The sequence below is a fragment of the Pavona decussata genome, unplaced genomic scaffold (assembly GCF_977016875.1).
Source record: "Pavona decussata unplaced genomic scaffold, jaPavDecu1.1 SCAFFOLD_87, whole genome shotgun sequence".
NCBI lineage: Eukaryota > Metazoa > Cnidaria > Anthozoa > Scleractinia > Agariciidae > Pavona > Pavona decussata.
The window spans coordinates 3,903,999-3,919,180 of NW_028145504.1; the positions used below are offsets into that span (position 1 = coordinate 3,903,999).

General features: G+C 39.9%; 1 protein-coding gene across 1 annotated transcript; it reads left to right on the forward strand.

Moving 5' to 3' along the window:
- On the forward strand, nt 1-3,310 carry LOC146474859 (uncharacterized). Its single transcript, XM_085116609.1, has one exon. It carries the CDS (start codon nt 1,265-1,267, stop codon nt 1,985-1,987), a length of 723 nt encoding a protein of 240 aa, XP_084972735.1. The 5' UTR covers nt 1-1,264; the 3' UTR covers nt 1,988-3,310.
- The last annotated feature ends 11,872 nt before the right edge of the window (nt 3,311-15,182 follow it).

Genomic DNA, 15,182 nt, shown 5'->3' on the forward strand with positions numbered 1-15,182 from the left:
AATGTTCTGCCGCTGGATGCTTGTAAAGAAGACATAACACCACAGCTACTGGGACTTGGTGTGAGTAGCAAGCGAGGATGGCGATCCGAAGGGAATAGAAATCACTGAAAAGGAGCTCATCTTGAACAGAGCAGGACACTTCGATTTATCTCAAGACAGAGTAGCAGCCATGACCATCTGTGCTAAACACAGAAGAGACCTGACAGTCGACTGGAGAGGTCGTAAAAGTTCGACATGTTGCTATCCATCGCACGAAGGTCAACGCAAGCAGGTCAAGGACCCACGCCGTGTCAATTACGCAACGTCCAAGGAAATCTTTGCTTTACACAATGCTGCTGTCCCAGTTGGGTCCGGTGAGTGTCTCTTATTACTTTAAAATCCTTTTGTCGATCTTAACTGGTAAATTACGTTCCCCATAAATATCACGAAAGGCTCTAGGCTCTAGGCGTATCGAGTATGACTATTGTAGTGAAAGCGCGCGCTGGCATCTAGTTTGCAAATGTTAAGGCGCCACTATGGGCCTCTTCATATGAGCCCGGTTGACCGGGCTGACTCGGTTTCCGTGATCTCGCCTCACCTCTAAACCCTTTGTAAAAGTTTTCAATGTGTTCATATGAGAGGGCGTGCCGAGATCTCGGTAAGGGGGCTGGAAATTTTGTCATATGAACACATCATCCCGGTTACCGGGATGAACGGCGGGATGAATTCTGGCGGTCCGGATGGCATCGTCTTGCATTGCCTGCTGTATTTTCTACATCATAAGCATCCCATTTAACTGCAGTGATACAGCTTTAAGAGTTACCGATGCCAAGATAGGCCCGAAAGTTAAAATGTTTTTGTTTCGCTATGTTGCTTTGTTTCCCAAATTTGGCGCCAGAACTCGTACCCAGGTTCTTTGACCTTTTCTCATCTCGGAAACCGGGCTGAAATTTCTCATATAAACCCAGGGCAAAATTCATCCCGGCAACCGAGCCAGCCGGTCAACCGGGCTCATATGAAGAGGCCCTATATCAACAGAAGCGCGGGGGGTGGGGTAAATTCCCTTGGATGTGCCATAAATCAAACAAGGGTGAGCCATCCTTGGAGACCCAGGGGCAGTCAGTCGGGTCGGGAGAAAAGGCGCGAAGAAAGTTTTCAAGCACAGACTGACTGCCCCTTTAGGGCGGAAAAACGTAATGAGCATGCGCGAACTTTTTTGCCCAGATCCCCCGGCCAGGTTTGAAAAAATGGCGGGATTTCAAATAATTTATTGCCTAAAAATAAAATGTTTCCACTCATAACCTGGAAAAAACTAGATTGTGAGTCTGTGTACAATGCGGCACGAAAGAAGTGGGCTGACCGAGTGGGAGAGATGCATGTGGCTAGCGGAGATAGACAGCGAATTGCATTTGAAGAAGCCGGGCCTTCCAGTGCTAGAGAACGCCGTAATAAAGGGTGGGCGCTTAAATCAACTAAGCGGACCAACAGAATGGAAGAGAAAGTAAAAGCCTTTCTTGTTCAGAAATTTAACCAAGGAGTAGCGGGAGGGCAAAAGGCTGATCCAATTCACGTGGCTAGAGAGATGAAGAGTATTAGAGATAGCAGTGGAACGTTACAATTTAAACCAGACGAATGGAGAACCGCTCAACAAATTAGTAACTTGTCAGCGTTGCAGCGCCAAAGACAAGCTGATGAAATAGAGAGCCAGGAGGAGGAACAAGAAGTAACAGACGAAGACCTCATAGCCCTTGAATCAGAAGACTACATTCAAGCCATACGCCAGGAAGTTTACAGAGACATTGAACAAAATATCAGTCACCCTATTAAAGTAGAAGCAGTAAACGTTTGTGAACTTTCGCGTGCTGGAAAGCTCAGTTCGCTGAAATTAGCACAGTTGAGAGAAGCATGCAGAGCATTAAGTCTGCGAACAAATGGTAGCAACTCAAGAAAGCGTACTTTTACTGAACCACTTGATGCCTACGCTAAGTTGTGCTCATGTCGGAAATAACTGAATTTTTGCACTACGTATTCTTCTTTCGCATTATATAAAATACATTATTGGGCTTTGTCAGTAGTGATGTAACAAATATCCTGCGAGCAGAGGCTACATTTTCGCTGTGGGAGCTGTCGTGCGAAAAGTAGCCTCTGCCGACAACCGTTCAATTTTCTATCGTGCATGCGCGAAATTCGTCACGCCATTCGCAAGCAAAATTAATTGTCACGTCGGTCGTCAAATGGCGCGAGTTTCGTGGGAATAAAAATAATTGCGACAACTCTGATCTGCTAAGCAAGACTCACGCAATGCTCGAAACCGGTCAAGAAAAGGAAAAAACCCGTTTTTTAAAATTTATTCGTCCAGATTTCTGGACGGATTTGAACGGTTGTCGGTAGAGGCTACTTTTCGCACGACAGGTCACACAGACAAGATGTAGCATCTCCTCTCAGGGTATGTAACAAACTTTGCATACAAAGCGAAAACTTTAAGAATTTCTGTTGGATGATGTGGTACAAAAGTCGTGATGATTTTATCACTAGATAGGACAGCACATACATCGTCCTGTTGGCTAACTCGCATGGGCCAGACAATAATCATCGAAGCACCAAGTAATTGAGACCTTTGCGTGCATGATGGCAGTCTTGTATAACCCTTGCGTTAAAGCAATAGTATTTTATAGTTATTTTCCCTTTATTCAAACCTAAATGGAATATAAAATACTCATTTAAAATGGATTAGTACCTTTATAATGCAGTATTGCAGCTATTTAAACTTCAGCGAGCAGTTAGCCGTAAGAGCGATCTTTGACATTTTCCAACAAAATTCGCGTGAAAAGAGTTTCTTGTGCCGATCAATAAACTTTTGTTTTTGATTTAGGAGGGTATAGACTGTTTAAATCTGTAATTAAATAAAAAATAAACCGCCGCACTTTCAAGAAAATGGGCTTAGAAAATCGCCGAAATTCGCTGTCTTGTTACAGTAACGCAACATACCCGGATTAAAACCCTTGGGCAAAATTACCGTTACACTAAAAACTTGATTTTATGCATCCAAAACGTTTATTTTAAGGTACTTTAGCTTCAGAAAAAAATCTGTGCACTAATTCCTTAAGGAAAAATTGTTTTAGACCCGAGAAATCGCCATTGTTTTTGGTGGTTTTTAGGGCTTCCCTTGGCCAAAAACAAGGGGGGTGGTCAATCTCGAGAGTGAAAAGCCGGGAAATCTTGTTAATGCCACCAAAGTTAATCTTATCAGCTTGGTTCCTAATGCTGAAAAAATAAAGGAAATCGGCTGACCCCAATCTTTTGGCACCGCCCGGTTTTCTCTGACAATGGCTCTTAAGTTCAAAGAAATAGTGAGTAAGAAAGACGGAATCTGGTAAGTTTACAACTTTATTTTTCAAGCTTCTGTCTATGTCATCTATGTAATTTTTAAAACAGTTTTCATTAACTAGCATAACTTTGCCCTCACCCAAATTTAAACCTGATTATTCCCGATGCAATAGAAAGGATACTTTCCTTGATTCGAAATTAACATTCCAATAGCCTTTAAGAGTTTAAGAGCGGATGCCTGTAAATATCAACCAGAGGTGTGCAATAGCGAAAAATTCAAAATTCTCAAAAAAATTCACAACATAGCCCACGGTAAACTATTGCAAGAAATACATGTTTTACTTCGATCCGATAATTATTTTTGATGTGAGGCTATGATCTTGAATTCACCGCTCCTCAACTGGGTTTTCGGTGTCTGACACCACATGTTGCGAAGACCTTGTTTTAAAAATCAAACCAGTTTTGTTCCAAACGAAAAACATCCAGTCTGATAGAGTACATAATTATGGACATCATGAATGGTATGTGACTCATCTGAAGTGAAAATTAAATATTTAGGAGATTTTTCAATATTTACAATTTTTTAAGCGATTTCTCGTGATGCCAAATTGACAAATTTGCGAGGCTAAAATCATCAACTGGTACATGGCGTTGAGGATAAAGATTTACACCACGTGAAAGAGCATCATTTTTTCTTATAAAATCCGCTTTCAAAACTATGGGCAACACAGAAGGAAATTTTTGAGGCCGCGAATTACAAGTAGTACTTTAGTGAAATTTGAGCTGTTCTGTCACGGCATTCCGATGCTAAAACTCAGATAAACACAACATGAAAACGTTTCAAACAACAATTGTTTGTTGGTACTTGCTAGAGGTCTTGGCCCACGTTCATAATCTTACTTTCCATGATTTTTAATCATTTCGGGCAGGCACAAAAGATTGTAGCAGTTTTATTAGACCCCGAGTTCAAAAGCGTATAAAGGTCATCACAAAGGTCAGTTTACGTAGTCAACGTTTTGAATTTGGACCAGAATGTTTTGCATTGAATCTTACTTTGGAACAAATGAAACAATAGCTACAAGTGCTACGTAATTCATACCTTTTTAGCGAGCTTTCTGTACATTGTAGAAATCATCACATCAATCAGGAACGATATATGCATTTTGCCGCGATTTAAAAATACGTTTAACGGCAGAGATTGCGTTACAGTTTGCGCAGACCACTTGCCCCCAGGGGGAGGGGGACTTCTATATCAAATTGACGAGTTGATCGTCATAAATTTTGAAAAGTACCACTAAAAGGTACCAGAATTTGTTTTGTAGCCGTGGTCTGTATAATTTTCCCACTTAGTGGTACCAATTCTAAAATGAATACGCTAAGTGACATTTGACTGATATTTATAATAACTTTCTCTTATATGTTTTCGCTCAATACCCTGAAACGTGCTAAAAGGTACCGCCATACCTTTGACAGGTACCAAACCACGAATTTTAACCCCCGAAAGCTACGATCACCCCCGTCAATTTTTATATAAAGGTTCATCCCCGGGTACCCTGCGAGCAGAGGCCCTTCGACTATTATCTAGGAAGATCAAAGGGCCTCTGATCGAATAGCCTGTTCCAGGCTCCTAGAGAGAAGCGCGAAGGAGAGAGCGAGGGAACGAAAACGACGGGGGTGGGGGAGAGGAAGAGAGGGAAAGAAGAGGAGCCTGTAATCATTCTCTTAAACACCTCATGCCGCCCACTTTTTCCAAAATGTGTCAACATGTCAAAATGTCAAACTTTTCATTGTCCGGGTTTCGAGTACTCACGCGAGTTCTCGAGTTCGCGCGGTTGTCCTTACATCGCTTCGATGTCGCGGACACCGAAAGGTTCTCCGGGTTTGAGATTTCAACCCTCAAAATCCTGTAGATTTTGCCAAAAAAATTTGACGTGTCTTGGAACGAAAGTTCTCCGGGTGTACTTGTTCAACGCCGTTCGAAATAAGGAACTTATTAACGCGACGTTATGATATCGAGCGACGAGACTCTAGTGTTGGCAGATGTTGTGTCTTCGCTTGGTTGTATCTTCGCAAGCTTTTAAGAAACGAAGAGCTTTCCAGCGTCAGCTGCCTCATTTGTGCGAGGATCCTGGCCAGAATTTATGGCACGTTTAAATATGTTAAAATGCGGTTGACAGACCTGCACGACTCCCACTGTGTGTGCGTTGTTTTGATAAAAGCTTTTACAATGCAAGCATGTCTTTAAGCGATTTTCCTTTTGTATAAGAGCTTCTTCCCTTTTGATCAAAACGTGATGCGACCGCTCTGCTTAATAGTGTTTATCTTGATCGTGAGGGGGAATTCTCATATATACTGAATGGAGAGTTTCTTACTGACTATTCTGAGCCGTTAGGATTAGATTTTGATATTCCATTGTGTATGCTAGCTCTGTGGCATTTGTTAAAGTTTAGCGGATTGGATTAACTGCAAGATTTCAGGTAGCGCTAAATAAATTTTATCTGTGAAGATACAGGATCCGTGGATTTCTTTACTCGTGAATTCATGCTTATGCTATTGCATATCACTGCGGGAAGATTGAAACTGCCGCAGGATGTTTGTTTATCACGGATATGAGTGTCTAACAGATCCTCGTCTTTCAAAGCTTATGATTGTTGTCTCTTGCTTTCGAGAGCTATAGCATTTGTTATACATTCGTCGCCAATTCCTATTGCTGCGGCCGAGAACCCTAGTTGTTTTAACTGCTCGACCCGATCTCTCATCACTGAAACCAACGGAGAAACCACTATAATGGTTGACAACGGCTTGACTTCACTTGAGCTCAAAGCACTCGAGACTCGAGGAAACAGTTGAAATATCAAGCTCTTCCCGAAACCGGTGGGTAGAATGGCGAAAACGTCTTCCCACGAGCTAGATTGAGAAGGCACGCTTTTTGCTCCTTCCTGAGTACTTTAACTTGCGGAAAATCTCGAAGATTATTCTCTAAAATTGAATTAAACTCAGTCTCATCAAAACCACGCGCGTGTGACACACTCGCCATTTTGACTCTTTCAGATTCTTTCGCGATATCTTTTGAGTGATGTCTGAACTGTCAAAACTGACCAATCAGAGGGTATACCGGGAGCTGGTATACCGGCATGAGGTGTTTAAGAGAATGATTACAGGCTCCTCTTCTTCCCCTCTTTTTCTCTCCCCAGCCCCCCTCGTTTTCGTCCCCTCGCCCTCTCCTTCGCGCTTCTCTCTAGGAGCCTGGAACAGGCTACTGATCGAATGGTACCCGGCCCGAGCGCATGCCAAGGGTAATTTTTCACTGCCCCTTCGATACAAACTGTAACTGCGATTTACTTGTGAGCTGTATTTTCTGTCACTGAACTTTCTAAACGTGCAGTTAGCCCACGTTGGTATTCAGATAGCTTCAGTTTGTTTATTTTGCTCTACAATCCAACTTTTAAAATGCTCGATTCTGGTTTCACGGCGTTCAAACAAATTGAGCCGAAATGGTATCGTGTGAGTATGCTTCGATTGTTGGAGGACAATGTGGACAAAGTGTTGGAAATCCAGCGAATACCCAATGTATTCCAATCAGAGATTGTGGCACAGACATTCGAAACTATCTAAGGGCCACGGGGTTTGCTGACTGAACACTGAAAACTGAGGCGGAGCTTCTCGTAGGCAGAGCAGGTATCGAATTACTGTAACGCAAAACTCCTGACCTTAAATAAGAATTACCTTTAATAACGCTTGCAATTTGATTCTGAATTACTGGTTATTACATCCATACACATTTATGATTTTTAGTGATTTTTTTTTTAAGTTATTTGGCCCTGTGCTTTGACACTGTTACAGTTTCCCGACGTAAAGAATGGGGAGCTTAGTGGGGAGGCGGCAGGGTGAGAGCGAGGAGGGAAACGGGGTTGCGTCACCACTGTCGTCCCTATTTTCCCCAATTCCTGCAGTACGACTCACACCTGCTACAGTCGACCACAGTACATTGTCAGCAGGAATAAGGGAGGGACGTAGGGGGAGCAATTTTTGTCAGAAAGAGGGCCAGGGTTTCACAGCCTGGACGGCACAGCGACGCTCCTTTGGCTGTAAGGCCAGTTCTACAAAGTGACATAACTAACTGACTAAACTTCAGGGCAAAATTTCCCTTGATATCTTCGAAATCGATTACAGCCATCTAATCAGGTCTATTTGTTCAAGACATCGAGATGCTTATGACATCACTCCCCTGGCAGACGGCGCTGCCAAAACCGATTCTGCGCCGGTCCCACCTAATCTCGTACCCCGATCTCAGTCGTCGGATCGGGAATGTCGAAATGTGAGATCTGGTAAAGTTCGATATAACGCCATTTCTGGTTGGTTACCAGAATTAAGAATGCCTCATTCTAATCTGCTCTGTGATTGGCTCTTTCCTTCTGTGTTTGGTTTTCGCTCAGTTCGGGGAAGAAACAAAAACACGGAAAAGTTTTAGCTCCGATTAAGATTGTCATGCGACGTTTTAATACATACATGCCCTTTGTGTGGGAAGAGAACAGTGAGAAATTGTTTTTTCGGAAGACAACAGCGACTTTAGCCGAAAAGAGTTTGCAGTAACGTTCAAACGGCCTTGCCAAATTACACAAGTTTCCAACACGATGGATATAAGCTTGCTTACTTTTGGGGATAAAATGGAGGTAGGTCATATATCTTTTTTTTGGTATTTCTTGACAAAAAATGATTTTTTTTTAAAATGATTATTTATTTAGTAAACGCAAATTAATTTCCCCAAAATACTTTACCTTGAGTTCCTGAACACGCGCGCCGCATTTGCTAGCATATTTTCAGTTTTTGTCTTCTGCTAAAAGACTATTTTCCTTCTATAAATTGAACTGGACTTTGAGTAAGAGACTTCATAATATAATATTAGTCCTTTCAGACCAGTGTGCTTATTCCTTCAAGATCCATACAACATCTCTCATAGGACTTTTGAGAAATTGATAGAGTGTCCACACAATATTATTATTCATCTGGTGAGATCAATATCCCTCCCACCCCTCAGCTAAGAGAAATGAAAAATGTCCGACTTATGACCGCCAAAATAATAGTAATGAAACCCGTACTACAACAGAGAACACCTTGTCTGAACCGATTAGGGCTCTTAATGTAAGTGTAGTTAGTTTAATTTTATCCCCTCTCTCCCACCTGCTGAGTTAAAAAAAATTTGGATCCAAAATATAAAACTAGCCTTCCTCTAAAATAAAAATGGGGACATTGGTTTACATGTCTGCACCACCTAATGTTTTGCAGGTCTATGCTTGTGATAGGCTTTAGAAAAGAAGTAGTTTTAAAAGGAGGACATGCCTCTTTGGATTTGACCTCACTTATAGTTTTTAGAATCTTTTTGCCATTGTTCTTTTCTTCAAGATGGGGGAATTTCTCCATTATTTTATCATTAGTATGGAGTCCTTGAAGTACTAAACACACTTCATTTACTACTTCCATTGTTAATCCTTAGCACATTCTCTGATACAAATAGTTATCACTGGCCTCAGTTTCTCCTATATTTCTTGTTAACTCTGCCTTAATTTCTTCCACCTGATTTCTAGGGAGAAGCAAGTTCCTAAAGTTCCTATCAGTGATGTGAATATCTTCAAGGGCTAAAACAGCTGGACACAGCTCAACACATAATTAAGAGCAATGACAGTCATTTCGGACAACAGATATCACAACAGCTGCATTTCTCACACAAAAGCCAAAACCAAAGTGGTTATAAGCAAAAATTTTCCCCTGCACAGATTTCTGGGGTATTTACACTAATCTGTCATGGTGGGTTGCATTTCTTCAATATTTGCACCAATATGATTGTTGTTAAAGTAAAGTTTTGATGTAGCAGGCTTCCCATCTCTTCCACTTTCTTGGAAAAAACTTTCCATAGTTTGCGGAAGACCAAAATGAATAAATTATTATCCTTCCAACACAATGAGAATCAAACCCCATTCCCAAAGATTGTGGCAAATAATATTCATTGTCAGTCTGTAGAGAATGAGACTGAGCCAAAAGTGCATTTTGAGGAATTTGGGGAGTAAGGTAGAACTGGTGATCCCCAAGCTTTCCACCCAAAAAGGCACCCCCAAATCCACACGGTACTAATGATGAGTAAATAATAGGCTGACAGGCTTAATTTTTGACATTGGTGGTGATAAGTTCATCTGCTATGGGCGAAATCATTTAATCAAACTGGTCAACATTACTTTGTGTTAAGATAGGAGGGCCTTTGTAGTACTCCATAAATCTTTCATATTCAAACTTTGTATGATTGTAGTTTGGTTGTTTTTCTGTTGCTGTTGTTGTCATGACAACAATCTTCGCTGAAGGGAATACTGAGGAAAGTGTTCCTCGTTTGCTGTACTCTGAAGTTGTGCCCCCTGAACAAAGATGCAATTAATTAAGAAAAAACTGTAGTCATTCACTGGGATGTTGTTATTCTTTCCATTAGAATAAGACAATATAATTACCAGAAAATGGATAATGAGAAGGCTGAATAAAAAGGGATTCTCAAGTAACTAAGCCCTTTTTGACGCATGGGGTGGTGGAAGGACGAAGCATAAAAGAAGCTGCGATAATCACCAACAATATGGCTCTGTATTTATTAGCTTTTAACCTTTAAGCCTCAGTGTCAACATACAGTTTCTCCTTACTGGTCTCTACATGTCCATTTTTCATAGTAGCATTATAGGGAGGCTGTTGAAATATCAAGAAATTTCACCACTGGTGATCTCATGACCTCTCCTTGATTGTGTATTGATAAATATTAGGAGAAATTTTGATACTGATCACTACTGGGGCTTAAAGGTTCAAGGTTCACTGTTCTGATATTTTTTGTGTACTTGTGTGAAAAGTCCTTGAACATAATTTTGTGTTGCTGGTCTTAATATTAAGAAAAGTTAGGACCTTACATGGGTGCAAATATCAATACAAGAAAATTTTTTTTGCTCAAGGAATTGGCATCAACAAGGAATTTTCATCCAAGACAGACACTGTTTTCAAAGTTTCTTTTCCCCACCACTTCTCTACAGTGGGTTTGTGTCTGACAGTTTGATTAAATGTTGTTTCCTGGCTATGGAAGGCCATGGTTAAGGAATACTTAGGAATTCATGGTTACTGAAGATCAGCTTACTGTGAAAGCTGTTGTTTTGCTGCAGAAATGGGTGACAGTTCATTAGAACACACAGACATGCACAGGAAAACAAATAGTGGAAATATTTTTTTTATTTGTTTTCTATTTATCTGCCATTTGCTACTTTTATGAGCCCAAAAGACCTTCACACCTTCCTATTATTATTGTTATTATTTTTTTTTGCTGAAATCAAGGATCCCATCAGAGGTGAGTGTCCAAGCACCAAGATAGCTGCTTTGGACATAAAGAACCTTGTATTATTCTTAGTGTATCATCCTCTATGCATGTACAAATAATGCAATGCTCAGTACAACAATGATTATTTAAGCAGCTCATTGTGCCTTGCAAATCAAATGCAGATAATGACCTTTGTTCTTCATATCAAGAGTCAAATATTATTAGACTTGTGTATTATGTGGTTCTAATTTTCGAGTCTGTGGACTCCTATGTGTAAAATTATAACCTTTATTAACTTGTCATCAAAGAAGCAGTCGAGGGGGCATGTCCCTTAAACTTAACATAAATTTCAGGTGAGAATGTTTCAAGTGTTATGTGATAAAGGTGAATCAAGAACCACTGAAATGGAAAGCTCATCACTACCAAATAAAACTCTAATGGGAAACTCATAGGGACTTGCTCTGTTTGCTCACATGTTGCAAGTAACCAAACATTCTTCAGATCCCAAATCCACATGTGGTACCTCCATTTCCCAAAAGAAATTCAAACTTCCATTTTTGAGAAAAAAAAAAAAACCCTTTAAAACAGCAAGGGTGTACTCGGTATTTTAATGTTGGACATAATTGGGCGCCTACCATTTACACAGACAGGTCTTTCTGGTTTGCTGGTATATAACCAAGACAGTAGCATGGTGTTAGGGCTAGGATGGTAAATGGTTCATTTATTTCACACTATTTACACAACATTAACATAGAAAGAAAAGTATTACAACAAATGATTACAAGATAAAAATAAATACAGTACAAATTATAAAATGTGTGTGGTGGTCAAAGTAGCAAAGGCTTTCTAGCTGACCACCACCTACTTTTAAGTAAACAAAGAAATGACACTGAGCTTTATTGAGATATTACAAAATGTAGGAAATGTTTGTAGAGCCTAGGATGTACAAGAGAGAATTACATTTGTGTAAATTAAGGTATGTTCGAGATATACTGAACCGAGCAAGAAATCTAAACAGGACAAGCTTAATAAAAGAAGAACAAAACAATAAATAAATAAAAACAAAAAAAAGCAAAAAAACAACATACAAACAAACAAACAACAACAACAACAAACAAAAAGAAAGGAAAAGGACAACACATCAGCAGCAACAGCAGCGACAACAAAGATCAAAATATAAGCAGACATTATTATTATTATTATTTTTAACTCTATTATTATTATTAGATAGTTACATACTATTATATTTGATCATTAAACAGAACATATATTATTTGATTGACAAGAGATCAGGTGGGCCTTATAAAGTTTCTTAAACCTGTTAAAAGTTTTTGTTTTTTTCAATGCCATGGGGACAGTTTCCCATATGACAGAAGCAGAGTACTTAAAAGTAAATTTGCCTATGTTAGCTAACTTGTGGTCGGTGGAAATTAAGCTTGGCAGAATTTCTGGTGTTATAGGAGTGGACAGTTGTTGTAGGTAGGAGGAGGCCCTGTTTAGCTGGTTCATATAAAATTATATTATTACAGTGACCTTGAGTTGTGTCCTTTGGCCTGTAAAAGAAACCTGCCGCATTTACACAATCCATTTGGTTTGGAAATTTAAACCATTAACTTATGGAAGAAGGAGAATTTGTGTGACCAAATCAGCTGAAAGACTACAAAGAGAAGAAATAATTTTTACGTATCACTGGTAGACCACAATTTCTGAAACTTTGCAAATGAAAATATGACATGAACCATTTGACTTTCCAATGCTAAATTTAACACCAAGATGCCAATTAGTAACTCTATTGTGCCTCATCTACAACAACGACCACAAAATTTTTCTGATAAAGCCTCGACAACAAAAACTCTCTGCACTGTCTGTTGCTACCTTTACCTTGGGGTGCACAAAAATTATGTGACATTTCCCTGCCTCTAAATTACAGTATCTTCAATACAGTTACCATCTAAGGCGAAAACTGGTACAGCTTACTCCGGTTGACTTAAGTCTTTTTAATTGATCGTCGATAAGCACGTTGATCTTGAGTGGAGAAAGCACAATTACGATGGATTTGTTCTTGGAACAGTTTTCATCACAAAGATGGTCTAGATGGTCACAAAGGGTAGGAACTAATCTCAGTAAAAAAGTGATTTACCGCGCTTGTTGATTGCAATCTCTCCTGTTGCCTTTTTCGTTTTGGTTTAAGTTTCAAGTTTTGTTGTCCTCTCGACCGAAGAACGTTCCGAAGAGCACCCTCGAAAGCGAAAACCTCACCATGAATGATCACAGTTACGAGCCGGCGGCCATTCAGCACGGTGGACAAAGGATGATGGGCAGGCCCGTATTCCGGGCCTCAAATCGAACTTTACCAGATCTCCCCTCCGCCTGACCGTGGGAGATCTGGGTACGAGATTAGGTCCCACCAAGTTGGGCAGCTAATCATTTCAAGAACGAAGGGAGATCGGAGCATCACATTTGTGCAATCTAGACTTATCCACAAGATGACCTAGATATTAGTGTCTGTCGGCTTTCCCAAGTACTCTAAAAATTCAGACCATAGCACCATATATTCAGGCAACATGATCTTGCTGGATCGTGTTCTTACATTGACCCATTAAGGCCAAAGAAACCATACTTTGTCTGCTCAAATTCCATAACTGATGGATGAACTATCTTTTATCGTATGATACAACAGACAATTTTTGTGAACAATAAATTGAAAATTGGGTCTTATCCAGATGAACTAGACAGTCACATTGCTTTTAACTCTCCTTGAGTAGCATTCATGGTAGCCTCGCGAAACGCCCCTCGGGGACGGGAGCGATGAGAGGCGGTTGTATTCGCAGGCTACGTTAGACTGAAATTTGAAAAACTTTATCAAAAATCAAAACAACTGCGCGAGTGTAGACGCAACCAGATAAACTTGTGATAACCCAAAACTGTAATCTCAGTTTGAACTGATTATATAATTAATTGTCTTTGGGGTCTAGCTGGACGAAACATCGCTTTCTATCTCGTGGACAAGGGCGTACGTAAGTGCAGGGTCAGCGGTCTACCGGTGAAATGTATGTAACACAATCTTTGTGACCAAATGTATAAAACGGCCGGCCTAAAGTGTTACGATGTTTCCTATAGATGTCCCATATTTCTTAAACATCCAGTGTGGCCGCTCAAAGGTATGAATTATATAGCACTCTTAGCTATTTGTTCCATTTTTTTCAAAGTAAGAGTGAATGAAAGAGGTCCTGGTTTCATTTTCTTCCATATTTACTAATGTTGCGACCGGTTGACAACGTAAACTGACCCGTGTACGGCTTTTGAACTCCGCTAAAATCTTTTGACACTGCCCCTAAAAGATAGAAAAACCCAAGGAAAATAGTCTTAAAAGCATAGGTCATGCACAGGCAGTGCCCTGTAGCGAGAATTAATAAACCATTGTTGTTTGAAACGTTTTCATGTTGTGTTTATCTGAGTTTTAGCAAAGGAATTCGGTGACAATAGAGGCTCAAATTTCACCAAAGTACTACTTGTAATTCGCGGCCTCAAAAATTTCCTTCTGTGTTGCCCATAGTTTTGAAAGCGGATTTTATAAGAAGAAATGATGCTCTGTCACGTGGTGTAAATCTTTATCCTCAACGCCATGTACCAGTTGATGATTTTAGCCTCGCAAATTTGTCAATTTGGCATCACGAGAAATCGCTTAAAAAATTGTAAATATTGAAAAATCTCCTAAATATTTAATTTTCACTTCAGATGAGTGACATACCATTCGTGATGTCCATAATTATGTACTTTATCAGACTGGATGTTTTTCGTTTGGAACAAAACTGGTTTGATTTTTAAAACAAGGTCTTCGCAACATGTGGTGTCAGACACCGAAAACCCGGTTCAGGAGCGGTGAATTCAAGATCATAGCCTCACATCAAAAATAATTATCGGATCGAAGTAAAACATGTATTTCTTGCAATAGTTTACCGTGGGCTATGTTGTGAATTTTTTTGAGAATTTTGAATTTTTCGCTATTGCACACCTCTGGTTGATATTTAAGACATCCGCTCTTAAAAGCCAGTAAATTTAGAAGCGAGGCGCCGAATGGATATTTCAAGACGCTAAATATGATGTTTTTTCGTTTCGGTTGTTGTTACCTCTGGGCTTATTGTGTTAGCTAATTTATACGCTAAAAGCATCTATTGCTCATTATTATAGGAAACAAATAATTAAGGCCTAAACCCAAAGCATAAGTATAATTGAAGGACTGGTTATGAAACTTTGTCATCTTCAAAGTTGATACCAAAAAAATGGTGCTGCAATTTATGGTGGAAGGGCCGCGATCGCGCACTTTAATTTTTTTTTTTTTTAAGTTCACACTACGGCTGAACTGAAGTCAGTTAACAGGAACATTTCTATTGATCAGTCACTCCAACACATTTCAAAATCTACTCTGGTTTGTGCTCGTTAAACGCCAAAAACTGCTTAATAAAACATATATTGGCGATCAAATACACCCACTGTGTTGCAACTTTCCGCTGAATAACCTCTTTATATTTTTATCAGACAG

Bases quoted from the DNA above. Each gene is read 5' to 3' on its own strand.
- LOC146474859 (XM_085116609.1), top strand. From the start codon at position 1,265: ATGTTTCCACTCATAACCTGGAAAAAACTAGATTGTGAGTCTGTGTAC.